The sequence below is a fragment of the Lipomyces oligophaga genome, assembly GCF_038497815.1.
Source record: "Lipomyces oligophaga strain CBS 7107 unplaced genomic scaffold V1516scaffold_2, whole genome shotgun sequence".
Classification (NCBI taxonomy): Eukaryota; Fungi; Ascomycota; class Lipomycetes; order Lipomycetales; family Lipomycetaceae; genus Lipomyces; species [Lipomyces] oligophaga.
This window is the reverse complement of record NW_027117786.1, coordinates 1,566,538-1,591,911: the sequence shown is the minus strand read 5'-3', so window position 1 is coordinate 1,591,911 and position 25,374 is coordinate 1,566,538. Positions and strand designations below refer to the sequence as shown.

The 25,374-nt window shown below is 41.1% G+C and overlaps 12 protein-coding genes and 1 non-coding gene across 13 annotated transcripts; 7 read left to right on the top strand and 6 right to left on the bottom strand.

Moving 5' to 3' along the window:
- Window positions 1–19: 19 nt before the first annotated feature.
- Window positions 20–106, top strand: V1516DRAFT_t17. Its single transcript has one exon. It is a non-coding gene; the product is annotated as a tRNA-Arg (tRNA).
- Window positions 107–1,123: 1,017 nt separating this feature from the next.
- V1516DRAFT_648218 (uncharacterized protein) lies at window positions 1,124–2,851 on the top strand (the record flags this gene model as incomplete). The annotated part of the gene is made up of 2 exons (XM_066920213.1): window positions 1,124–1,407; window positions 1,441–2,851. The coding sequence occupies 2 exons, from the start codon at window positions 1,124–1,126 to the stop codon at window positions 2,729–2,731; spliced, it is 1,575 nt and encodes a 524-aa protein (XP_066779257.1). The 3' UTR covers window positions 2,732–2,851.
- A 106-nt stretch (window positions 2,852–2,957) lies between these two features.
- On the top strand, window positions 2,958–4,793 carry V1516DRAFT_671762 (uncharacterized protein). Its single transcript, XM_066921615.1, has one exon. It carries the CDS (start codon window positions 3,142–3,144, stop codon window positions 4,669–4,671), a length of 1,530 nt encoding a protein of 509 aa, XP_066779256.1. The 5' UTR covers window positions 2,958–3,141; the 3' UTR covers window positions 4,672–4,793.
- On the bottom strand, window positions 4,718–5,391 carry V1516DRAFT_671760 (Pre-rRNA-processing protein TSR2-domain-containing protein). Its single transcript, XM_066921614.1, has 3 exons — window positions 5,180–5,391; window positions 5,019–5,119; window positions 4,718–4,958 (listed from the first exon to the last, which is right to left on the bottom strand). Exons 1-3 carry the CDS (start codon window positions 5,364–5,366, stop codon window positions 4,794–4,796), a joined length of 453 nt encoding a protein of 150 aa, XP_066779255.1. The 5' UTR covers window positions 5,367–5,391; the 3' UTR covers window positions 4,718–4,793.
- V1516DRAFT_216165 (integral membrane protein DUF106-domain-containing protein) lies at window positions 5,351–6,545 on the top strand. Its single transcript, XM_066918753.1, has one exon. The coding sequence runs from the start codon at window positions 5,577–5,579 to the stop codon at window positions 6,366–6,368; it is 792 nt and encodes a 263-aa protein (XP_066779254.1). The 5' UTR covers window positions 5,351–5,576; the 3' UTR covers window positions 6,369–6,545.
- Window positions 6,342–9,902, bottom strand: V1516DRAFT_671758 (Dos2-interacting transcription regulator of RNA-Pol-II-domain-containing protein). The gene is made up of 6 exons (XM_066921613.1): window positions 9,676–9,902; window positions 9,536–9,625; window positions 9,423–9,485; window positions 9,242–9,374; window positions 9,101–9,195; window positions 6,342–9,045 (listed from the first exon to the last, which is right to left on the bottom strand). The coding sequence occupies exons 1-6, from the start codon at window positions 9,761–9,763 to the stop codon at window positions 6,395–6,397; spliced, it is 3,120 nt and encodes a 1,039-aa protein (XP_066779253.1). The 5' UTR covers window positions 9,764–9,902; the 3' UTR covers window positions 6,342–6,394.
- A 60-nt stretch (window positions 9,903–9,962) lies between these two features.
- On the top strand, window positions 9,963–11,177 carry V1516DRAFT_215173 (uncharacterized protein). Its single transcript, XM_066918752.1, has 3 exons — window positions 9,963–10,142; window positions 10,190–10,977; window positions 11,022–11,177. Exons 1-3 carry the CDS (start codon window positions 10,100–10,102, stop codon window positions 11,139–11,141), a joined length of 951 nt encoding a protein of 316 aa, XP_066779252.1. The 5' UTR covers window positions 9,963–10,099; the 3' UTR covers window positions 11,142–11,177.
- On the bottom strand, window positions 11,153–12,346 carry V1516DRAFT_671755 (Brix domain-containing protein). The gene is made up of 3 exons (XM_066921612.1): window positions 12,306–12,346; window positions 12,121–12,253; window positions 11,153–12,064 (listed from the first exon to the last, which is right to left on the bottom strand). Exons 1-3 carry the CDS (start codon window positions 12,317–12,319, stop codon window positions 11,213–11,215), a joined length of 999 nt encoding a protein of 332 aa, XP_066779251.1. The 5' UTR covers window positions 12,320–12,346; the 3' UTR covers window positions 11,153–11,212.
- A 660-nt stretch (window positions 12,347–13,006) lies between these two features.
- Window positions 13,007–14,661, top strand: V1516DRAFT_684390 (uncharacterized protein; the record flags this gene model as incomplete). Its single annotated transcript, XM_066923562.1, has 2 exons — window positions 13,007–13,112; window positions 13,160–14,661. 2 exons carry the CDS (start codon window positions 13,007–13,009, stop codon window positions 14,659–14,661), a joined length of 1,608 nt encoding a protein of 535 aa, XP_066779250.1.
- A 902-nt stretch (window positions 14,662–15,563) lies between these two features.
- V1516DRAFT_621272 (uncharacterized protein) lies at window positions 15,564–17,739 on the bottom strand (the record flags this gene model as incomplete). The annotated part of the gene is made up of 2 exons (XM_066919519.1): window positions 15,564–16,274; window positions 16,324–17,739. 2 exons carry the CDS (start codon window positions 17,737–17,739, stop codon window positions 15,564–15,566), a joined length of 2,127 nt encoding a protein of 708 aa, XP_066779249.1.
- Window positions 17,740–17,962: 223 nt separating this feature from the next.
- On the bottom strand, window positions 17,963–19,146 carry V1516DRAFT_663043 (putative ketopantoate hydroxymethyltransferase; the record flags this gene model as incomplete). The annotated part of the gene is made up of 4 exons (XM_066920482.1): window positions 17,963–18,634; window positions 18,679–18,702; window positions 18,771–18,875; window positions 18,925–19,146. The coding sequence occupies 4 exons, from the start codon at window positions 19,144–19,146 to the stop codon at window positions 17,963–17,965; spliced, it is 1,023 nt and encodes a 340-aa protein (XP_066779248.1).
- Window positions 19,147–20,140: 994 nt separating this feature from the next.
- On the top strand, window positions 20,141–21,644 carry V1516DRAFT_671744 (uncharacterized protein). The gene has a single exon (XM_066921611.1). The coding sequence runs from the start codon at window positions 20,481–20,483 to the stop codon at window positions 21,390–21,392; it is 912 nt and encodes a 303-aa protein (XP_066779247.1). The 5' UTR covers window positions 20,141–20,480; the 3' UTR covers window positions 21,393–21,644.
- Window positions 21,645–22,299: 655 nt separating this feature from the next.
- V1516DRAFT_214744 (Telomerase ribonucleoprotein complex RNA binding domain-containing protein) lies at window positions 22,300–25,097 on the bottom strand. The gene is made up of 9 exons (XM_066918751.1): window positions 24,793–25,097; window positions 24,639–24,739; window positions 24,503–24,589; window positions 23,821–24,459; window positions 23,319–23,770; window positions 23,187–23,264; window positions 23,034–23,137; window positions 22,423–22,982; window positions 22,300–22,360 (listed from the first exon to the last, which is right to left on the bottom strand). Exons 1-9 carry the CDS (start codon window positions 24,852–24,854, stop codon window positions 22,350–22,352), a joined length of 2,094 nt encoding a protein of 697 aa, XP_066779246.1. The 5' UTR covers window positions 24,855–25,097; the 3' UTR covers window positions 22,300–22,349.
- Window positions 25,098–25,374: the final 277 nt, after the last annotated feature.

Genomic DNA, 25,374 nt, shown 5'->3' with positions numbered 1-25,374 from the left:
TTCAATTCGACACAAGCAGTTCCTTGTGGCCCAATGGCAAGGCGTCCGCCTACGATTTCATTTGTATGAAAGCGGGAGACTCCAGGTTCGACCCCTGGCAGGGAAGGAACACCCTGTATGCTTATTTTTTTTTTCCTTGGCAATTTTTCAAATCGATAAAGAATAACTTTGCTGACATTAGAATTCAATAAGAAAGAAATTTTGCTCCAATTCAATTTATCTCGATATCGAGGATATCTTAGTTTAGGGCAAAAACTAGAAATAGCTCATTAGGCCGAGTGCATTGAAAAGAGTCAAGTTCGCCATTTCTCAATTTCATAAACTACTATGCTACTATTGTAAAGGGAATGAGAAACGTGGAGTTTTTCGTACCGATAAAAATAAATCGATTTAGATGCAAGAGTAAATCATCTGGCCGAAGTAAAACAAGCTTGCCACTGCTGTAAGGGACCGCTGTCGCGCCGGTTTGGGAAATCCATAAATTTCCAGTTCAACAACTAGAATACTTGCGAACTGCCCACTAACCCTGCGCTAAGCAACAGGAAAAACTTAGATTACTTCGGCAGGCAATTGACTGTGCATACAGGGAGCCAATGCACGGTCCAAATGCGAGTTCATCTCGGAGAGGACTATTATTATGTACTTCATGATTTTAGTTTTCAGAAAGATCATTTTTGAGTATCTCTTAGGACAGCTGATAGCTTGCGTGTCGAAATCACAGTGGTTAGGCTGACGTCATCCTTCTGTGGTTGTTAAAAGTTCCGTATCAGTAAGTTAGAATGTGCTGTCTGCCGAGTTCGAGCATCGTGATTGCAATTGTATAACGTGGCGCCATAAAGGGGCTTGATCTGGTTAGTGTCGGTGGGATCAAAGTACAACTCGGCACACTAGCCTACACCGGAATTGTATCAACCCAGATCACCAGCCCTCGACCAAATCATCAGACCTTCAAATAGAGTCTCTAAAGTCTCTCAATCTCCACTTGTCTACATAGTTTCTATCTCATTTCAAAGTTACATATATTGTAACATTTAATCATCGGCAGAGTTTGTCTTTTTGTCTTGTGTTGCGTTCAGCTTCTCTCGCCATCTTGGAATCAAGAAAATTCGTGTGATAAGTGATAATGGCTACCACTTCCGCTCCAATCGAGGACGCCATTCCTCTGGATTATGTTGATCCGACTACGATTCTTTTGCGTCGTCTCGATTCGTGGCAACATGTCGCAGACATTCTTGAAGGATATGCGGAGGGTCATTACTCGCTTTATGTCAATTTGGTATCTGGCTATGAAAAGATTGCGAAGACCGTGCAAGAAGCTCCTCGATTCAATTCAGTTGAATTAGGATCGGAAATGCCTTTGACGCCCGCCAGCAGCGCTTCCCCATCCAGCCCTGAAGGGGCGACGGCGTTGTCCCCCTCAACTACCTCAGAGCACAGTAGCATTTCCAACGGCTTTTCCACCTTGAGAACTAAGCAGGAAGGTATGGTTAATGCTGCAAGTGAGGTAGTGAAATCTTTCAAATCGACAATCATTCCCAATATTGAACGTCTGCAGCATGATATCAAAGAGCATACCAAAGGTCTTAAAACTCACGGTGTCAAAGGGGCTAAAGAGGTTGAGAAGGCACGTGGTTTGACCCAGAAGAGTATCGAGGCTCTGGGACAAAATGTTGCCTCCTTTGGGATTTTTAATGGAAAAGCCGAGCCTCTAAAGGACCCTTATGTTCTCTATCGTCATGTTTTGCATGATCTTGATGGCCAGCTTGTTAAGGAAAATGTCCAGTTTGACTCATTGCTATCTATACAGAAGGACTTTAGCACTTTTGAGACACATATTGTTAGCAGTCTCCGTCAGACATTCGAGCAGATCGATCAGATTCAGACAAAATTTTGGACATTTCAAACGGAGTCATATGCTGCTGTAACTCAGTCCTTAACGACCATTCCTGATGACTTCGAATGGTCGTCTTTTGTGAACGCCAACTCTCACATTCTGGCGAAAGATACCACTCCCAAGCGTACTATGGACAGAGTGAAGTTTCCAAACTATGAGCACGAATCGACGAAGCCGATCATTGAGGGTATTATTCAGCGTAAAGGCACGTTAACTCTATCGAAGAATTATAATTCATCATATTATGTGGTTACTCCTTCAAAGTATCTTCATCAGTTTGCTTCAAAGGACTGGGTTCAACATCCAGAACCTGAATTTTCTCTGTATCTTCCAGACTGTTCTCTTGGAGCTGCCTATGCTCAAGAAAGCGGAAAGAATAAGTTTAAATTGACAGGTAAAGACTCATCTAGTACTATTGCGCGCAAGCATACATTTGAATTTAAAACATCCACCTATGAAGATCTACAGAAATGGTGGCACGTCATTCATGATGTTGCTAATTCCGGCAATCAACCTTTGTCTAAATCGAGCACTATGAGTTCGGCGACTGCAGCCGGCGCCTCCGGGGCCCTCGATACTGTTGAAGCCACTCCAGCTACTCCCGCTTCACCTGGTTCACCTTCACCAAGTGCTATGACTGCACCTGAAATTACAACTCCGATTGCAGAGATCCCAGTAGCTGGAAGCACTGTTGAGGCTCCGGATGTTGAAGCTGCCACTGCTGCTGAACCTGTAGTTGCTGAGACAGCCGATGTCGGAATTGCTACTGAAACAGTTGTCGACTCGTCTGCCAATGTAGGCAATGAAATGCCTGGGCAAGCAGATGTGTGGAAATGAGCAGTTTGTCAGTAACTTGCGATTTTTGGGTAAACTGAAAACTTTTGCGAGATATTTGTTTATTTTTATATTTTGGAAATATAATTAATTTGGTCTATTAAATTTAGTTCCGCACAGTAATAGTAATACTAGACTAAGTTTCGAACAATATTTAAGCTGCAGAAACTGCAGTCGCGAATCGACACGAATACCTCGAAGCTTACCCGTAAATCGTGTTGATCTGTATGCTATTATTGTATTGCAGTCTTTCTAGACGAATAACCAACTGGCAGAAGCCATAATTATCTGGGAAAAATCAAGAATGAGGGGCTTACATTAACCAATTTTGGAGTGACGATATTGATACGATTGCTCCTCTCTTCATCGAATTACGTTAGGTCATATGCTTGAGACATTGAAGAAAAGTGGGAATGGCTCTGTCGGATGAAGAATCCGTTCTCTTGCAAGAAGAGTATCCGGATCTAGACGGAGCACTTGTTGCCTCGCTTGCTCTGGACGCGACCTGCATTAAAGAAGCGCGGGATCAGTGTTCTATTTTGTATCTTGAGATGTTGGTAGACAGACAAGATTTTGGAGACGAAAATATACTGGCAGATGAGATGCGCGGTGATTTCTATATTGACGGATACCTTGGCGATGCTGGCTATGAGAGCGAAGATTCCAGTTCAGCATTCACCTTAGACGAGGAGCCTTTACTGCTCATGGACCGCAAGTCTCCAATGGAAAAGCTCGAGTTTTTAGTATCCAGTTTTCCGGGGCTTTCCAAAGCGACACTCATTCAACTTCTAAATGATAATGCACACAACTTATCTAAGACCATCGATGATGCATTAAATACGGTCACAGGAGAGCAACTATTGCAGCAGGAAAGGCAGCCACCTCGATGGCTACGTGCAGACTGGAGCTCCGTTCATCAATCCGAAGGACCTAAGAAATTAAACCGTCGCGCTCGTAGAGCTGCAAAAGACCGTATCGCGGAGTCGAAGTTGGATCTAAAAATCAGGTTTATTGCAGATTTATTGGGAATATTTCCGGATAAGGTTAAAAATATCTACAAAGGAAGCAATACAAAGACTCCAGCGTCTGCGTTAGTAGCATTGATGGTCGATAGCTCGCGGGAAACTACTATGAAGCCGGGACAGCACGCTTGGATTACACCTTCAGAAGTGGCAAGCAACGCAAAGCAAAAAGCAATCAGCGAATTAATGAATTCGCTTCCTGCGCTACCGCACAATTTGGTCACTTTAGCTCTTGAATGCACCCAGTATAATGTTGAGAAAGCGACAGAGCTTGCATTGATTCTTCTTGAAGATGCGGCCTCACATAAAGAAGACCTTTCATTAATCGGCGGCTTAGGAAGCTCAAAGAATGAGTTCATTGTAGTTGAAAGGCCTCATAAGCGCTCGTGGTCTTACACGCCAGATAGTAAGCTTCCAAGCTCACCTTCCGGATCGATGGCATCTAACCGTGATCGAACAGCTGAACTCAAACGACAGCTCGCTTTGAAGTACGAAGCTAGATATGAAGCGCAAAAACAAGCGCATGAACTGTGGCGACGAAAATCGACTAAAAATCTCAATTCTTCTGCGTCTGCGTACCACTCTCAGATATCGAGCCAGTACAGCGAAGAGATCAAAGTACTGAAGCTAGAGTATGCGCGCGCAAAAGTTGATGAATCTGCAACAGATTTATCCATTGATCTACACGGGATTGGAATTTTTGAGGCAAACGAGATTGCGCACGAGTATGTAAATCGGTGGTGGAAAGTAAAGTCGCTGCAGAAGCCCATTCCTTCGTTCACTATTGTCACGGGTCGTGGAATTCATAGCGTTGGTGGGCAGGCAAAATTGCTACCCTATATCTCGCAGACATTAGCCGCAGAAAAATGGAAGGTGGAAGTGTTTGTAGGCTATTTGCTGGTTCGAGGGAAAGAAGTATGATGTATCTATGATACCCGATTTTCTACCCGATTTTACTAAGGAGTTATTTGAAGGAGTTTTTGTTTTTTTCTAATGTACAATTATTTGACGAACTTCGGTGAATTCTGCCTAATAAATCAATGTTATAATATTTCGTCGTCCGATACTTCTGCTTGTTCCACAACTTGAACCGGAGCAGCAGTTGACCCGAGGCTTTGTCTGGCCTGGTACTTCTGATATAGCGAGTCGACGAGTGAGAAGTCATTCTCCATACATTGATTGAATATCCTCCGGATTTGTTCAGCTGTCTAATTTAAGCAAAATGTTAGTCGTGAGAGTTATGCCGATATTGGCGAGGATTGACTTACACTGTATGCGGAGTCATCTTCAACAGATACTTCAAATTCATCTTGCATGACTTGAAGTAGTCGATCTTCTATATCTTCCGCGTCAACAGATTCCTGAGTTTCTATTCGCATGATTGTTAACCCAAAGCTCTAAAATAATAAACCACAATGCAAAACAATACCATACAACTCAACAATCGAGCCTGATAACCAATCTCGCTTGTCGGAACTGTCAGGTCCACCCCATTGATTTTGAACAGCAACGGTGAGAGCTTCCCAAAAATGTATAGCCATACATACACCGAGATCAAACCGCGACTGTTGAATTGGTGACGTGAGCCGGCTCTTGGCCATTAATTTTGTCGTCATTTCCTTAATTTAAATTTGTCTGTATCAATAAACAGAAGTAGACCACTTATAATTATATATTTTTTGGCTTACCTGGGAATAAAAACTTGAACACACGTGATTACACAAATAGCTCGAACTTACATCAGCTTTGGGGCTTCTCATGGCCTGAAACGGTCTTCTGTATTTACAATTAGCATATGTAAAATAATATTGACAGGAATAGCAGAAATGGCAGCCGCTCCGGATCTAGTTTTAGATCCCAGTCTCACATACTGGGTTCTTTTTCCGATCTTGTTCGTCATGATTCTCGTTGGTGTCCTGCGACATTACATTACGTTATTGCTCCAGTCTGCACCGAAAAAGGCCGAGCTGGCCACTATCCGCGAGCAACAGGCGCTCCAGCGCGGCAAGTCATTACGCTCGAATGGATATTTTATTCCTGGCGAGTCATTTGCATGCAGAAAAGCATATCTGACTAAGACTTTCAAGGAGGGATTATTTTTGAAAGACCAAGACGCGATGAAAAATAAGGACGAGCCCAAGCAACCACCGAATCCTTTGTCGGATCCTGGCGGTATGGATCAAATGATGACAATGGTGAAAGGTAATATGGTTATGATAATTCCACAGACTTTACTTATGAGCTGGATCAATTTTTTTTTCTCCGGTTTTATTGTCATGAAATTGCCCTTTCCGCTGACTATTCGATTCAAATCGATTCTACAGTCCGGTGTAGCTACTCGCGAACTAGACGTTCGCTGGGTATCGTCTATGTCATGGTATTTTTTGCTTTTAATCGGCCTCACGACTATCTATGACTTGATCCTCGGAAGCAACAATTCTGCCGGAAGTGCCATGGAAATGAATCCCCAGGCCATGCCCATGCCAGGAATGGGCCAGCCAGGCCAGGATATAGTCAAGATGTTTCTTGGTGAAGCCGAAAACTTGGAGCTTGCTTCTCATGAATTCATTCTCGACGATATTGAGGACAGATTCCTGTTGAAATATGACTTAATTTAATTGTACATCTGATTATATTGATATCTCTACTCCAACGCAAAGTACGCTTGCCTGCAATCCACTGCTGCCTTTCGGACAGTTCTTTTTTTATCGTCCAAAGCAATAGCCAGATTCCGCAAGATTTCTTGCTGATACGGGCGTAACTCTTCCTTACCAATCGACTTCGTGAACAATTCTAAAGCTGCCAATGCGGCAACTCGAACCTGTGTGCCACTATTAGACGTCCCAGATTCAGCCGTTGTCGAAATCTTCAACAAGACCGGTACAATGGAATTCAAATGCTGAGTCATTAAATCTGTAGCATCACCCATAGTCATATTGATCGTTTCAATTGCTGCAAGTTTCACTTGAATGTCATCCACAGTTAAGGATTTTAGCAGCAATGGTAAGAAAACTGCCAGGTGCGGTACAACAATTTTCCCAGGCATATATTGTAGAACTGCAGATAACGCAATCAAATAATTCTTTTGAACTGAGCTGTTTAAACTTCGGTTAAATCCATCAGATAGCTTGCCTACAATAAAATTGAAGTATTGCTGTTTAGCTAGCAAGCGAACGATTACGGAATTCGGCTTGCTCACTATCTCATCATCTGCAATCATTATCCCGCATACTTTACTAGCATAAACGCCAATCTCAGCATTTGGTAATAGCAAAATGACTTTCTCGATAATTTCATATACTTGGCGATTGCCTTTTAAAACCATCGCTTTGATAATCCAGGCCAAAATCTCCAAACTCTCCACTTTATCGCGTAACTCAGTGGAACTGTCACCAATTGAGGAAAGCAAGGATTTAATTGTGTGCCCGAACACCTTCAAATCCAATTCGGACGACATCCATTTGTTAATTAATAACGTAATTAGTCGTAGTAGTGCAAGTCGATCTGAAGCGGATTTGGTCGTTCGCATAAGCTGAACTAGTTCATCAACGAACACATTCAAATCAGATACTGGAATACAAATCGTGCGCTGCAGACCAGCCACTGAAGAGCTCAGAATCTCTAAAGTACCTTGCATGCTATCACTTGTTAGCGGTGAAAATTTCATTTTAACCTGTTCGCGATATGGCTCCGAAATCAGAGATGATTCTTGTACGTGGACATATAAATTGAACAACTGTTTAACAAACTGCTGTTGCTGGTCAGCTGTCATCGATCGAACTAAAAGATTCATAATTCTAGATGTTGCAGCAGCGGGGCCCGGAAGAGACAAAGCTTTATATCTGTGATCACCAAGTCCAAGACTAGAAATCGTTGACAAGGTAAGCAACTGACCCATTAGATTCTCTCCAAAATAACTCATGTCCCATCCAGGCTGACTTGATTTACGTTGCAATACAAGCAAAATTGTTGAGAGTATAGACTGCATATATATCTCATCTTCTCCTTCAGGCAGTCCACTCAAAGTTATCCGGTTCAGCAGACGCACAATCAAAGTATCAAATACACCTTTATCTATGCACAGATCAGCGAGAGCGGACAAAATTGTTCTATAGTGTTTCCGCTCAGAAACGGCGGTGGATTCGATTGTCGAATCGGGAAGTTGTGCCAAAAAGGTCGGGAACACAACGTCAATTATCACATTTGGATTGATTTTGCCAAAAGATTGTAACGCAATCAGTGATCCTGCGCATAGCGCTTCGCTTGGACTGGTCAAAATAGTATCGTCCAAAAATTGAACTACTATACCAAATTCATTTACGTCCAATAGAGACTGCAAAGTAGCTAACCGAACCAAGCCATTCAAAGCGACAAGTCTGAAAGAAACTTCGTCTTCAGGTGCGCTCGCATACGCCCGAGAGAATGACGCTAAAATGTCATCCTTGTATTGAAGAAGACCACTTTGTCGATCTGTTACTCGGACAGAATCTACTTTAGAGCCGTATAAATGCCCTGACGCTTCAATGAACAAGATAAGCATTTCAAGCACAAGCTTTTCGTCCAGTAACGTAGCAGAGGCATTCGCATTGATTAATTCCAGCAGTGGCTTAATAGAATTTGATCCAATAGCTTCGAAACATATATAAGAACTTTCTGCAATTGCAGCAAGAATCATTGCAGCCGGTTTGGCTTGACGTGACGATAAATCTTTCATTAGAGGGACTAATTCATTAACGGCAGAATTAATAAACATTCCAATGGTTGATTCAGAGCTGATCCTGGATTGTCCGGCTGATAATATCACAGCCATTTGTTTCAATAACCTGCAAACCAGCTCTGGAATATCTTCTTCGCCATCATGTAGCACCTCGAACTTTACTGCGTTGAACACTCTATCCCAATACTGTCCCATCACTAGCGGACCGAACGATTCACAACTCTCCGTCAAAGTAAGGATCACATCTTGTTTAACGCTTAGCGAACTCGAAGTCAACTTTTCAATCAAACTTGGAATCAAGAACTGAGCTAATTTTGGAGACGAGACCAAAGCCAAACGTAATTTCATTTTCAAATCGTCAGCCGTGATTCCATATGGATCGTCCGGAGGTGGCCGGAATGTGATTGGAAAATAGCAGAAGCCAGAGTCAAAAATCTGTTCTTCAAAACCATCAAGCTTGAAACTGGTACTAATGACATGTAACAGAGTGAAAATCAGAATCAGATTACGAGGATCCTTTTCGCCGGAAACTAGTTGTAGAAACCCCTTGATAAAATCGTCATTGAATTCCTGCAGCACTGATTTAAAGTTAGCACGAACTAGTTCAAGATATGCTAGTGATGCTATATTCACCTGAAATATGTTTTTCAACTGCAGCACTGATAACTTGATATACGGCATATCGATATCTCTGGCTATGCTTCTTTAGTTCGACTTTGGTGAATATCCTGTATAGAGTTAGCCGAAAGAAACTAGCAATTTCACAACTCATACGCTAAAACAATTTCCTTTATCGACTGCGGCAAAATATGGTCCATTTTCATAACTGCCAAAAGGCCCTGACAAGCTTCTTCTGCACACTCCTCGTCGTCCAGTTTTTCGCTGAGAAAAGCGGATAACATGGTGACTAGTCTGTAAGTTTAAGGCCTGACAGCGCATTAAATAATTAACATACTTTGTCGCTGATTAAGTTTTGAAACCGGTAATATAAGTAGAACAGAGGAAATACAACTCAAGGCTATTTCTAATCAGATGTTGACTCTGGATAAAGAACAAGCAGACACGTACATTTGGCTCGAATACCAGCGTCGTCGTCGGTCAGATAATTACCCAGATTTTGCACAAACTCGACCAGTCTCACAGATCCAGATTCAATGTCTTATTCTAAATTTAGATCTAATCGCTATTTCAAAACAGTATGACTCTACCTTTAGTGATCTCCTGGACTATATCTTCTGCCTGGGAACCATCGCCTTCTAGCGAAACCAGATACCGATCAATCAACGACTTGCTCATGCTGATCCACCACCACGCTCTAATTTTCTTCTATATTCAAACTAGAAAGAATATGCGTTCGATTATATCTGACTTCTAAACCAGAAAATGCTATAAAATTAAATTGTATATTGTGTAGTCGCCATTGCGAACAGCCAATGAGTGCCTGCTAATATGAGAGTTGATCATCGCGGCTCAATATTTTTTTCCTCCCAACTGTCTCTGTTTTAGTGGAAGTGCAGATCAATATAATTTTGGAATTCAACGCAAGGGCTCAATCGAAACAAGGGATCTTCTCTACAGTCTTTCACTGAAAATTTGGTAACAATTAGCTATACTGATAGGCAACATTTTAAAATGGTTTTGAGTTCAATCTCAGCGTCAGAATGCCCAGCGGGAAGTACGCTATTTAACCCATCTTTCAACGTTCACTAACGCAAATTGTAGAAACAATTTTAGCAAGTTCTGTTGCAAAATTATATGCCTCTGAAATCCAAGCAGGTCTGGAAAAACTTGGTCGAAAACCAAAACTTGTCGGATTTCTCTCTAATTCGGACCCTGCTGCGCGAATGTATGCAGATTGGACGGCTAAATCATATCTCGAAAACGGATTCGATTTTGAGTTGCTGGAAGTTGATAAAGAAGAATTAGAAGATCACATCTTTCAGGCTAATAAAGATGTATCTGTAGACGGCATAATGATTTATTTTCCTGTGTTTGGAAACAGACAAGATCAGTATCTACAGCAAACCGTGGCAAGTTCCAAGGATGTCGAAGGACTGACCCATCTTTATGTCCAAAACCTGTATCACAACGTGCGATATCTTGACGAAGCGAGTACAAAGAAGAGCATACTTCCGTGCACACCGCTCGCACTAGTTAAGATTCTAGAGTATCTCAACGCATACAATATGCATCTTCCATACGGCAATCGATTATATGGAAAGACAATCACCATAGTCAATCGAAGCGAAATTGTTGGACGTCCATTAGCTGCTTTGTTAGCAAACGACGGCGCTGTTGTCTATTCGTTTGATGTTGATGGCGTGCAAAAATTCACTCGCGGTGACGGCATTAAATTACGTCGACATCAGGTGTCAGATATTGAGATCCCACTGCAAGATGCTGCTCAAGTTTCCGATGTTGTTATAACTGGTGTTCCTGCAGATTCTTACAAATTTCCTACTGAATACATCAAAGACGGAGCGATCTGTATAAATTTTTCGACAGCAAAGGTAATTGTGCTAATTTTATGTGCTGAACACAACTAACTTTCTAGAATTTCGACAAAGATGTGAAATCAAAGGCTTCTCTTTATGTTCCCTCAATCGGCAAGGTGACAATCACAATGCTGATGAGGAATTTGTTACGATTGATTGAGAATACCAATGTGAATTAATTGCGAATCATCTATGATAATGTATATATGAAATTTTTGATATTAACACTTTTGTCTACAAAATGCTTTTGTCAACGCCTTTTCTTTTTCGGAACAGCCTCATCATCAGATACGATAATATCCTCAAACTCTTGCATTTCTGCTACTTCGCCGCTATCTTCTTCGTGCCTTCTTTTCTTCAAGCCCTTCATCTTTCTTGTTTGAAGTTGCATTAAATTCTGCTTTCCTACGTGTATCGTGGCAATCTTATCACCCATGATATCTGTTTCAACGTTTTTCTTTTCCTTGGCTTGAAGCTGCTTGGGGACCCGCATTGCTTGCTTGAGCATTTCAGGATCAGCTTCTTGGACTCTGCCGAGTTTGAAATCAAATCGTGGCCCTATTTCTTCAAGTTCGACTCGAGGAACTTTGGACTGGGTCTTGCTTTTATAAGTTCTCAGCTGATAGACCCGAAAATTAATTTCCGGAAGGCCTGAAGTGTCGCCGCTGTAAACGCTAATGTTTCCGTCGCCAACAGCCGAGACCTGAATGATATACTGGAGGCCAGCAAGATCAAGCATATCTATAACTTCGCCTCGGAAAAAATCAAGAATCATCGACCGAACTTGTTGATAATGAGGATGCGAGTCAAAAATGGGACCGACAAACGAAAACATTGGCTTCATGCCAACGTTGACCGCAGCTCGCTTGAACTCTGACATGGCTTTGTAATTCAGGATTTGCAGCTCAAACATGTCCAGAAGCTGGTAATTAAAAGTACGCATCCAGGTCAATAGGTTAGGCCGCTTCTTCGAGTGGGAACCGAATAGTAATAGCGAGGCATCATTTTTTAGCGAAAAATATTCCAGCGAAGACGCATCTTCAAACGGATGAATTTGATTTTTCTTCTGAAACTTTTTCACATCCGGTTGTTTGAAAGAAGCCTGTTTACTAGCGTTAATATATGCATAGCAAGATCAACCAGAGTTAAATATCGTACCAAGTCAGCCATAGCATCTTGAACAGTGGCACTGCAAGTCGATCCTCGAACCGTTAAGGCCTTTTTTGTATTTTCAATCAGTTTTGATTCACGTTGTTGCATCGCCCGCTTCGAGCGAGCATTTCGAGGTTTCCTGGATTTGTGAATAATAATTCTTTTCAACCTTTAACGTCTTTTCTACTTACACTGTTCTCATCATCTTGTCTTGTCTGTGTTCTTCAACTGTACTTCGATTTGCTTCGACTGGAAAAATAATTTACGGTTTTCTCCCAGTTGGGACATTATTCGATCATGTGATTTATAGAAAGGATCATAGTTACCATAGTGGATGTCGGAATCTGTTCGAAAGATTATTGTATTAGGGAACTATTTAAATTGGGTTTTACCTGGCAGGTTGGTCAGAAATCGTATGCTAGTTTGATATGGTGTTGATTGGAATATCATTGATCAGTGTTTACTGATGAAGAATTTGACATAACAGTGAGTGACGACAGAATATTAGTTCAAATGCCGGATTTGTAGATAGATATTTTAACCGTTACCGAATCAATGATATTATATATTACCACTATTCTTCTTTTATCTTGATGGCCTATGAAAGTCCGTTATATATAAATCAATCCAAGCAATTATACTGTAGTTGCACTCGAAATGGATGGGACTGGAAAGTAGACTAGTTGAGGGCGCTTAACCCAACGAGTGGTTCAGAGAGATAAAATGCGTAATCAAAGTTTTGAATCAGAGACACAATCGGTTGCCAAAATTATTAAAAAAAGGTTAATGTTTTTGCTGCTCTAATCAGAATCTGCAGAAGCCAACCTTATAAATTTATTAATGGACCTGGAATATATTTTTAAATTCCGACTTATCACAGACAGTTCAGATAATGAATAATGGACAGAAGGCATGGCAATATCCAAGTTTTATACGCATTGTCGATTTTAAAGATGCTCGTGGTCGAGGAATATCTGCAAGCTGCAAGATATCCAAAGGTACATCATGGCCTAGTAACTCTATGCAACATGATCTAACATAATAGGCACGATCATCATCAAAAAAGTTCCTCAGATCATGGTACCGAATAATGATTCGCGGAAGGTCTCTTGTGCAAGATGTTTGTTGACTTTGGATCTAGACGGCAGTAAACTGTATCCTGATACGGTTCAGAGCCTGATTTCTTGCGATCATTGTGCCGTCACTTTTTACTGTTCTTTAAAATGTAAGGCTATCGACTGGAATAAATTTCACAAGTATGAGTGCGCAACGATAGGCAAAGTTTTGAAAAGCCCATTCACATCGTTAACACTACTTGTAAGACTTCTATTTCTCGACACGCAAGAAAGGCGGCGCTATTTCGGTAGTCAATCACCGTTAATAAGTCATGCTGATAAAATTCAGAAGTCGATAGCACGTCTGCATGCTATTCTGGCTAAACGACACACTGCATGTCAAGAGACCGAGTCAGAAATTTTAGACATTTATTCGAAACTTGTCATAAACGGCGTATCTGTCGTGAATGCACTTTTAGATTCAGTCGGATTAATGCTTGATTACTTCGTCGCAGCTTTCAATCATTCATGTGATCCGAATTGCTATCTAATTTTTGATAGGGGTCGCGTTATTGTCAAAGCTGCTAGAAATATTGAACTCGGCGAGGAGCTCTGCATTTCATATATTGATCGAACTATGCCTGCAATATTACGTCTGGAAACTCTTTGGTCAAGATATCACTTTGTTTGTCATTGTTGTGCGTGCGATCCCGGTAAATATCAGACCGATCCACGTAATGATTTCAAATGTTCAAAATGTGAGGCGTCGTTGAGACCTTATCAATCTTCACAATTTTTTAATCCTGATGATATCGATTCAATCTACAACCCTTTTACTAATTGCCCAAGCTGTGGAATTGAATTTGCGAACCAGCCATTACCACTAGGCGCGATTGATCAACGGCTCAGAGATCTCTGTTTATACAGCTCTAACGAACTTAAATCGGCGAAAGAAGCTAAAGAATTGCAATTCAAGTTATCAGTCATCAGTGAATACAAAGTGGTTCCTCTTCTTCGTGCTCCATTTCCTAATTCCGGACAGCGACTAATTTCGTTCTACGTGTCGCAAGGTCAGTATGATCTTGCACTACCATGGATCGGACTGGAATATTTTATGCAAGATCCAGAACTGTGGAACTTATCGAATCATCCGGTCGGCATTGCCCATTCAATTAGGTTTGTTGTCGTATTGCTGATGATTGTGATCGACTCTGCTTCTCCCGCGAGTCAAAATATAGCGAAAGAATTACCATTCTTGGATTTCGGAGTATGTGTTTGGGGACTGATATCGACTCTTGAATCTGAAATACCGAATATCTATGGCAGAGAGGCGTCTCAGATTGAGTACATTCTTCAACTGAAAGAGAAATTTTTGATATTTGTAGGATCAGATTTTGCAGGTCGGTTTCTAAATTCAACATTGGAACAGTTGAATTGGGATGCACAGATGAATATGATACGGCAGTACGCACTTGAACACTCTCCGACCTAGGCGGTGTGGGTTGAACAGCTGGTATGGGCAATATTGAGATATAATCAATATGACAGTATCTAATTATCTAATTAAACAATTTATGAGCAAATAAAAGTTCAAGTGAAATAACGCAATTAGATTGAAGTTAAGCAGAAGTCGGGAATACTACAGTCGAATATTATATATAATTGTCAATTCTTCGAATAATTTGCTCAGCTTAGCTATTCACTCAATATATATATATCTAGCTCTCAAATGCGAAACTATATACGTAAAATAATTTTTATTTCTCATATTTCACGTCCTTCAATTTTTAGCAATGAGTAAAGGTATGTCAGGCCAATGGTATTAAATTGATCTCGTACTATTTTCCCGGCGTTAGTTTGCGTTTTCAAGTTGAACTAATGGAATGAAGAGGGTTATAAGTAGCCTAATCACTTTTTGATTATAATAGCTTTAGTAGGTCAGACTACTCAGGTCCACTCAAATCTTTATGCAATGGAACGACACCAAATAAAAATTTTTTGATCTGGCCAAATTAAGTAAGTGAAGTAAGCCAAATAGGTTTGCTAAAACGGAAATGTTTGTACTTTTTTTGTATCATTTTAGCTCTTGATAGTAGATAATTGGAACTGATATGATTTATAAATTTTAACTATAATTGCAAAATGATCATAGCATATCCTAATAAAATTTCTCCCCAAAAGTTGGAAATTAAAACAAAAGTTTTCAGGTCCATAGCGTTTAGCAAAAAACAGTCCAAAATCTGGAGTTCAATATAGTAAAGTAGAGTTTCCAGGTCAACCAAATTTGATCAGCGACTAGATTTTGGATCAAATTCATATCCACTCATGTTTGGTTTCAATATCAAGCGTTAGTCTGGCTTCCATGTTGGACCTCGTGATGATCTTATAAATTGATTAAATACAGCTTGATAAGCGATTCTCATCTGAAATATCACTCTTATAATACTCGTTCAAACGAGTTAAAATCCGGCTCGAGACTATATCAGCAGTGGCCATGATTGTAATCATTGGGTTTACTCCACTGGCCGACGGCAAAACACTGGCATCTGCCACGAACACATTCTTACATTCCCATAGCTCACCGTTTGGATCAACGGCTGAAGTCTTTGCAGAACCTCCCATTCTACAAGTGCCCATTTGATGTGCAGACCCAATGAACGAAGTATAATCAGAGCAGCCATATTGGCGCACGCTCGTCACCCATTCTTGAAAATGCGGAGACAGAGAACCGAGCTGCCGGTCTTGTTCTGTCACCATCAAAATCGGAACTCGACTGTCTGCAATGGAAATGGCATCAGCATTGGTTGCTAAACAGATCTCTGCACTTCTGATCATTCCTTCAATGATATGAAGTCGGTCTTGAGGATGAAGGTTGTATGTAAATCTGCTTTCGCCGGTGACTGGATCTGGGAATACTTGCCCTTCTCCAATATCTCTTGCCATAGACAATATGGACACACGGTTATTGAGGTTCAAGATTTGACGTTTAAAATCTAGACTGTTTCTCCAAGGTGTGCTTTTCAAAAGAATAAATGGTGATTGGAAGCAACATTCCAGCTTCACTCCATGACCTTTACCATCTTGATTTTCCAATTCCAAATTCACCTCACTGGATTTAGTACGCATGATATTAAAATTCTATGAAGTTACTTACAACAGTCAATATAGAATCTTGGTATGCATTAGTATCTTCATCGCGCCATAATCCGGTAGTTATATTCACTGGATGGATTTTCAAATGGTTTCCGATATGCTTGTTCTTAAACCCAGATTTCTTCAACAAAACTGGTGTTTGCATAGACCCACCTGCGCATACTACCAGTTTTGAAAATATGGAGTGTATCTGACCATTAATGTTTACCAAGACGCCTGCTGCACCTTCATTTGATCTTTTGATCATGATCACTTCCGCTTGATCTCTGAACTTCGTTCCATGCTTTGCGGCATCAACTAGCCAAGTAATTGTTCCGCCTTGCTTTTCTCCGAAACGACACCCATAACCACAATGACCGCAGTTATGAGTCGAATGTCCAGTATTTTGGGGGACTATACAGGTCGGAGAACCAATTCGGGCAGATCCTTGGAGAAGCACCGTGTTTGCCTTTGAGTGCTTAATATATTGATCAGAGACGCCCATGACATTCGAAACCCGTTCGACTGCGTCAGAATATTCTCGAGTTGAGTAAAACTCAACTCCACTTTTAATAGACCACTCATTTCGTACAAAATATTGCGTAGGTAAACTCGCACTCCAGTTGACAGTTGAACCACCGCCAAAAGTCGAGGCGGTAAGCATACCTACGGCTGTATCTTCCGAGCAAAACACCCCATTGCTTTCGAACATCTTAGCAAAAGACTCAGATTCAGGCATATTTAGTTCTTCTTGGTGATAATATTTCCCTTTTTCCAAGACAAGGATCTTGTATCCTTCACGAGAGAGCCGGGAAGCAACAACTCCAGCACCACATCCAGAACCTACGATAATCGCATCAAACGATGTGTTAGATAGCGAACTCTCTGATTCCATTTGAAATCTATAGAAGAGCTTAGCTCTAAATCTTACTTCATCATTCGAAATTCTGTCCGGTAATATCCTCGGGAGGCGCGATGCTTCAAATATTGCAGTTGACGTATAAGCCAAAGGTACGACAGCTAGATTAAATATAGTGAAAAAAAGCTTTCTAAAAATAGCTAGATTAGAATCACGCCAACCTAGAAGGATTTGTTCGCGTTTCTCGATCGGTAATCGAGTGACAGGTCTAAGATAACCGGTAAGTACTAAAGAACCGGCAAAAGTGTTGAGTGATCGTAAAACATATCGCAGCGTAGTTACTTGATATGCAGCTAATTTGTCAATTAGTCGAGCTTGAAGAAACTCATGGTAGCTAGGTAAATTTAATGGAACTAGTTTTGCAAGGTCGATCACAGCAGCTCTGTAACCAAGATCACTCGTCAACACGGTCCTTGGAGCAGCACTTAATATGTCCTCGAAGGAAATAGGTCTTAGAAAGGCAGCTGCTAAACTGTCAACTACGGCCCATTCTGTATCGGACAAATTTGAATTTTTCATTTTAGAATCGTTACACTTTGTCAAAATTTACAGATAATTTTGAACTGGGAGTAGTTCTAAACTTGCAGCTTCCCCGCAAAACCCCAGATTATCATGATCATGCGGCTAGCCAGCGGCTTGCTGGATGAATGACAAACTCGTAGACGTCATTGCTCAGATGGAAAAGTAAGATCAAGCCAGGTCGACTTCAATTAGTAAGGCTTAAGAAACCAAAATGTACTAATCATATAGAATTGCCTGATTGCTTCATAATTTCCAGCAATTTGGCCTCCTCAGTCTCGGGCATCTTATATACATGTTCTTGGGTCGGGAATTCTCTAGATTCCACATCATTCACATACTTTGACAAGGCATCTACATGAAGATCAAACGTATTTGCATACTTGCGAACAAATGTAGGAACAAATCGATCGAACATCCCCAGCATGTCCATTTGAACAAGAACCTGGCCCGAACAGTCCTTTCCTGCACCGATGCCAATCGTTGGAATCGAGAGCTGACTCGTTACATACTTAGCGACAAGAGGGGGAATAGCCTCAATAACCATCGAAAAACATCCAGCTTGCTCGAGCGCTTTCGCGTCCTCGAGGAGACGTTCTGCGCCCTCTGCAGTTTTGCCTTGAACGCGAAATCCACCTAATGCTGTCTGTCGCTGCGGTGTAAGACCAATATGTCCCATAACAGGAATTCCGGCGCGAGTAATTTTCGAAATTGTTTCACTCATCTCTCGTCCACCTTCAAGTTTGACTGCTTCAACTCGACCTTCCCGAACCATTCGCAAAGCAGTTGTTAACGCCTGAGAAGGAGAGATTTCGTACGTGGAAAATGGAAGGTCACCAACGATAAACGAAGACTTATTACCTCGACGAACGGCCCGGCAATGAGACAGCATTTCCTATACAATCAGCAACCAGGCAAAGTAACAGTTGATAAACTTACGTCTAGTGTTAATAGATTTGTGTCCTGATTTCAGTCAGCTAATGCGCTTGAACGACTCGAAATAGTGACATAGCCCAAAACAATCAATTTACCTCGTAACCTAGAGCAACCATGGCTAAAGAATCTCCAACAAGCGCGATATCGACATTCGCGCGGTCGGCTATCATTCCAGATGGGTAGTCATGTGCAGTTATAACCTGTCGGATTAGTCTCGAACATGAGTATAGATCTAGCTATCGTCCCTACCGTGATCGGAATCTGCTTTTTATATTTCCGACGCAATGCAGGTAAGGTGACTTTTTTTCGCTGATGCAATCCTGGTCCAGTACTTTCTTCACTTGGATGTGCACTGTAGTTCCGTGTTTGAATCCCAGCACCCTGACAAACGAAAACAGGTCCTACATAACGAGCCCAGAACAGCTTTCGGGTGCGAGCCCCGTCAACAATACAGCTGCGCCAAAAATTCATTTTCAACTGAACAGATACAAAGTCAATTGACTGACTAACTAGACGGAGGCCAAGTTCTGGCCATTTATTTCCTCTTCTCGTGCTCGTTTGTCCGCCGTAGGTATCCTCCCAAGATTTCATATCTTGCTCAACTCCCAAGCCTGTTCCCCAACTGGAATTTGTGTGGATAAAGCAGCCTAGATAAGCTGTTAGGAATCAGTCAAATGAGTGGTAGCATTATTCGAATATTGCCTAGATACAGCAGGACAGAATCTGGCTAGAACTGACAATTACTTCATGAATTGTACCATCGAGTTGCAATTGACTTGATGACAATATAGTGCGAGCGACGCAGTTCTGACACTTGGTCGTGGTTCTTAACTTAATAGTCGCCTTGATTTATCAATTTCACAAAATTGGTCAATTTTACTTCATCTCCAGCTTATTTACATATATAATTTCTGCTTCAAACTAATATCCTAGCAAAAAGATTCTAGTACTAATTACTCCATTCACTCCATCCACTCCATCCACTCCATCCACTCCATCCTCCATTTTCCATACGTCGCTGCATGGCCAAAGATGTCTAGTGAGAATCAAGGGTCTTGTACATCGATAGACAATTGAGAGGGTTTAGTATTTAGTAGTATTCAGAGTCACACAGTTTATTGTATCTCGTGCATTTTGCTTGCAACTAGCTACTGTTCGACGTCACAATATGACATCAGATCACTCAAAGACTGTCTGTTTTCAGTTTTACTGGAACATGCACGATTTCACAACTATTCCAGGGTAAGACCCTCAGTTCGCTATGATCGTCTGGATCGCCCTCTTAGATAACCATTCGTTGTTTACGTATATCTCACATATTAAGACAATCTTTTGTTTGAGACTCATTTTAGGAACTCGGTAGCAGTCAATAGGGGACAGACCTCTCGAGATTCCTCCGAAAGGTACAGTCTCAGGCTGAGAAGGTACCGAGGGTATAGGGCTAATCTCTGTGGGTAAGGAAAAACCGTTTATTTGTAATACGCACAAATGTTTATCCTTACCGAACGTGACCTCCCGAAACCCAATAACTGTCCGAAGTATGAATCCAAGAGAGTTAACTAAGGTGAAATGTAGAAAAATCCAGTACCGAATACTGGATTTCACAGATTCCAATTGTTTGAAGTTTATTGACGCTTGATCTATCTGTAGACTGCCGGCACAAATGTTTGTCCGCCTAGTCGTTGCCGAGCAATGAGGTACATCGGAAACGAGTATATAAAAGTGTTGCTGCTGCCTGCTGAATATCAATAATATTTTGATCCTCACTAAGAAATTGATTCATTAAAGACTTTATAAGCTCACAAATGTCGCGCGTACTCCTAGTTACTGGTGCTACGGGAAAACAGGGTAGTGGAGTTGTCAAGGCTTTGCTTAAACTTAAGGCCGATTTTCAGATCCTTGCTCTCACGCGCAATGCGGAATCACCAAGTGCGAAAAGATTAGCAAGCCAGTCTTCTAACATTGTGTTGATCCAAGGCAATCTTGATGACACTGAAGCTATTTTTCAGAGCGCCCAGAAATTGACTCCTGCACCTATCTGGGGTGTTTATAGTGTTCAGGCGCCTGCTTTCAAAGGCAACGGCTTCATCATCGAAGAAGCTCAGGGAAAGGCACTTATTGATTCCTCGATCAAACATGGAGTCAAGTATTTTGTTTACTCCTCGGTTGACCGCAATGGAGAGAAATCATTCGATAATCCCACCGATATTCCTCATTTCAGAAGCAAACATAATATCGAGCACCATTTGGTTGAGCACACCAAAAATAAGGAAATGGACTGGACAATCTTGCGTCCAGTTGCGTTTATGGACAACTTTACCGCAGACTTTGTTGGCAAAGTGTTTGCAACAGCCTGGAGGGACGTGGTCAAATCGCGTCCCTTGCAGCTGATCGCGACCGAGGATATCGGGTTTTTTGCGGCGTTCTCGTTCATGAACCCAGAGAAGTTCAATCGGAAAGCCATTTCTCTTGCTGGTGACGAGCTGACATATGGTCAACTTGAGCAGGTATTCCAAGAGAAATGTGGTATTCCACCTCCTACTACGTACTCATTCCTTGCGAAGATGGTCATGCGATTTTCCGAGGAATTTCGCACAATGTTTCAGTTTTTTGAACGCGAAGGTTACGGTGCGGATATTCAGGCGGTCAGGGAGATATATCCGAAAGTGAAAAGTTTGGCTACTTGGTTGGAAAACAGTTCATTTGCTAAAAGATGATGTGTCAAAATTTTTTATGCCTTAGTAAATATTGAACATTAACTTTTCTAGTATCTTCCTTCATAACTATACTCTTAACGACCTCCTCAACATGACGAGGCAGTTTAGCTTTCCGTTTGTTCAGCCAATCCAAAAGATTTTTGAACCGCGTTTGTTTGCGTCTGAGTACCTGCTCGAATGCAAAATATCCCAGTCTGTGAAAGTTAGCTTATACAATATTGTAACAAAGTCCAGATGTGACTTACCCACAAATTTCGCCTTTTGTAACTTTGCTGCCAAACGACAATGATAAAATTCGGAAAACCTTCAGCAGCTCCTTAATTATATCTAAACACGTCTTAGCACGAGATCCTTCATGTTTCTAACTCACAGCTTACATTCAAGTCTCGCTCCATCCAATTCCATTATACGTCCAAATCCTCGAGTTCGTGATTCCAAAGTACGAACGTAATACCCGAACCGAATAGCCAGCTCTACTTGCGCACGATATATGTTTGTGAGTATAACTTTATGAGAGTTGAGCTCTGAGGATCCATATAATTTTCCGTAAATTAGTTTAGTCACGCTAGATCTTTGTCAGTTAAAATTCGACGACAGGAAGATATACCAAAGAGCTTACGCCGTCAGACTATGCAGAATCGATCGATAAGGACGTTGACATGCCTGGATGGAAACGACCGACCGAACAGCTAAAATGCAGTTTAACATATGTGGAATTCGTGGAGTCCTCTAAAATCCAAGTTCATTTGAATGTACATACGTTGATTCAGATGCTTTGCCAAATCCCTTCGGACCTCCAAAGTCGATGTCTGCACGGTGAATCCACAAAACGGAAACTCGTCGGAATCTTGCAGTAAAGGCGCCGATCCTCCGGCTTTCAAATTAATATGAAAATTAACTAATGATTTCTCGGGCTTGATTCTAACTCCGTATTCCTCGAATCCGTGTTCCATTAGTCTAAAGAAAGTCTTTGCCTTGCTCTTATTAGTCGTCATGTACAAAAAATCATCCGTTAGTCGTAGCAACAGACTATCTTTGATATCCTTGGTAAACTCCAACTCCTTCTCTTCCATGTTCGCGTACACTAAATTACATAAAATAGTTGACAAGCTGCACCCCTGCGGAATACCTTTCTTCTGGCGATAATACTTGTTACCAATCCTGATTACATGTCCTTGGATCAGCTGCACAACAAGACCGATAACTTCTTCCCGAGAATGAAAATTCTGCCGGTATCCGTCTACTAAAACTCTGTTTTTAATGCTCTTAAGGGTCTGCTCAACTAACGTATTGAATCCACGGCCGATAGATCTTCCACCCCGTGACAACTCGTGTATCTGTGACACAGATTCTATAATTCGTTTTGCATGCTCATCGAACGCATATTTAGGGCTCATATCCAAGCCATGATATGGCAAATTGTGATAATAGCATCTTGGTCTTTTTCCTCTGATCGAAATTGTTGTCACCTTTCGATCTCGATACTGCCGAACTCTGAGAGTTTCTCTGACAATCTGAAACGCCTTGGCAGCCGGAATGTTGTCAAAGCTAGCCGTAATGTCGACTTTAACAAAATAAATTTTGCTCTTCCTATGTTCTGTTAGATCGAGCTTATCAGATGGTTTTGCTTCCTAAGCTCACCCGAGTAGTCCTTGTTGGCGTAACGATTGTTGAAAATTAATTATTCTGTCTAGGGACAACGATGTACTTGTCATTGAGGAGCCAAGAATATCAGGATTCACATTCTTAAATGTTAGTGTTTATTCACAATGTATTTCCAAATGAATCGCTTACAACTTCAGCATTCAAAGCATACAAGACCGGACGCAAAGTCTGATTTATACTTGGATATGTGACTAATTTGCCATTTTCCTAGCTTCATTAGCATAACAATATGATTCTCGAATATTTTAAATCACAACTTACAAAAGTCCGTTTTTTCTTGTTCAACCGCATAATCATCCGTAAGTTATGCCCCTTTGGAACCATGCGGACATCGCACACTTGTAAAGAGCGATCTCTCTGTTGAGATAGTGTTTGGACGGTCTCGCTAGGAATTTTTTTCAACATTCCCGAAATCAGTTTCGCAATAGGCAACTTAGAGATTTTTTGCCATACATCATGTCGGAAATAATACATAAAACTTCTTGTATCACGCATATCAGATACAAAGTAAAATGATTTTACTAAATCATTCAGATAGTTACTAAACACAAAGTAGAGGAATTCCGCAAATATAAGTTTTCGTCGTTCGAAATCCGGTTGTGAAGCAGTAGACGATCTGACTAGCCACGGAATGTCTTTAATTTTAATTCCCTGCATGAGTTGATGCAGTGTCACACGTTCTCGGAGTCCCATTTGCACATGTAGTTTGACATCTGCTTAATTAGCCAAAAATTACAAGCCAGAAAAGTAATAGAACACGTACGATAAAAAATATGGCTCCAATTCTCCTCTGAACCAAACACCTCTGCTGGAAACACATGTCTCAAGACCGATTTCAAAAATGATATAACCTTTTGTTGAGTAGTTGCAAACGATATCAAGCCCTGCATCGTACTTTCTCTACCTGGATACGATTGATATGCAGCAACATATCTGTCGATCATGCCGTCGGCATCAGCAGGACAGTAATAATCCAACAGCTCTCGATAACGGCAAGTTTTGTTCAATTTTTGGATCCGTTGGATTAAGGTAAAGATTTCGCCCTTGAGTGCCTTAGGAACCTTTCGACTTCCGGCATAGTCAACAATATAAGTCAAAGTTGAAAATCCTGACTTGGTTTGAGCTGACTGCTGGAATATCGCTGGTAGTTTATACTGCTTGCGAAATATATTTTCAAGTAACGCCTTTGTATGCCGTGAGTTCTCGGGATTTTTAAATTTGGATAGATATGAGTGATCTACTATCCGATTTAATTTCAAATCGGATGAAATTAAAGAGATCGGATTATAAAACATAGCATGTCTGAATATTGTGATCTGATTTAATTTTGGATGTAAAGGCATACTTGATCCACCATTCCCGCCAGGACGTGATAATGAGGTCAGATTGTCCATTGCCGTACCTACATTGTCAGATGAGAAAAAGTATGAGGCGAAGTAAAATACCTGATAATTGTTGATAAACGTCTTTATCATTCAAGAGCGCGAACAGACTAGTATTTTTGAACAAAAAGCTCATGACCGCAGCGCCAACTCTATTCATTAGTAGATTTTCAAAGACGAGGAAATACACACTTCACACCTTTCAAACAGTAATTGCCAGTCGGGACTACACAATCGTCGATACTGGCTCGATACGTACTTTTGAACTTCATAGATTGCCGCTGTTGTTCCGTCTGTATACTAATTCAAGCTGATAAGCACAACAATACCGTCAAATCAAAAAAGCTACTCACGCTTGTATAGCCAGCTGCAATGACGTTCCGATCTTTGATATCTTGGCGGATATAAAAGTCATCTTTAATTACTTGATCGATCACGTCTTTGATCTGCTGAAGCTCAACTTGAAGATCCTGAAAGCGGTCGGAGAGCCTAGCTGCTAATTTGTCAAGTATGTTCGAATTTTGAACTCCAACAATCGTAGTTTGAAGCATTTCAACAAAACTTAGAGGATCTCCGGATTTCAAAAACTTTCCAGATTCAATCCCACAATTCTGTTCCAAAAATTCGGCTAAGGTGCAAACTCGTTCGTACGCTAGATGAAACAATTTCGTGCATGCACCGTCAATTCTTTTTAGTTTCTTATAAGACGCGCCATTTCTAAATTCTCGAAAATTTAGCTTCCTTTTTTTCATTATCTTCTTTTCTAAGATTTATATCCCCGCTGAAATAATTCGAAATCCTTTACGCGTTATGCTTTTCTGTTTGGGCGCGGAAACGACACGCTATCATGTGACAAAGCATTTGTACATAGCCCCTTGAACTTACAATAATCTTGTCCCAATCAGATCTTAATTAACTTTAAAGTACAGAGATTT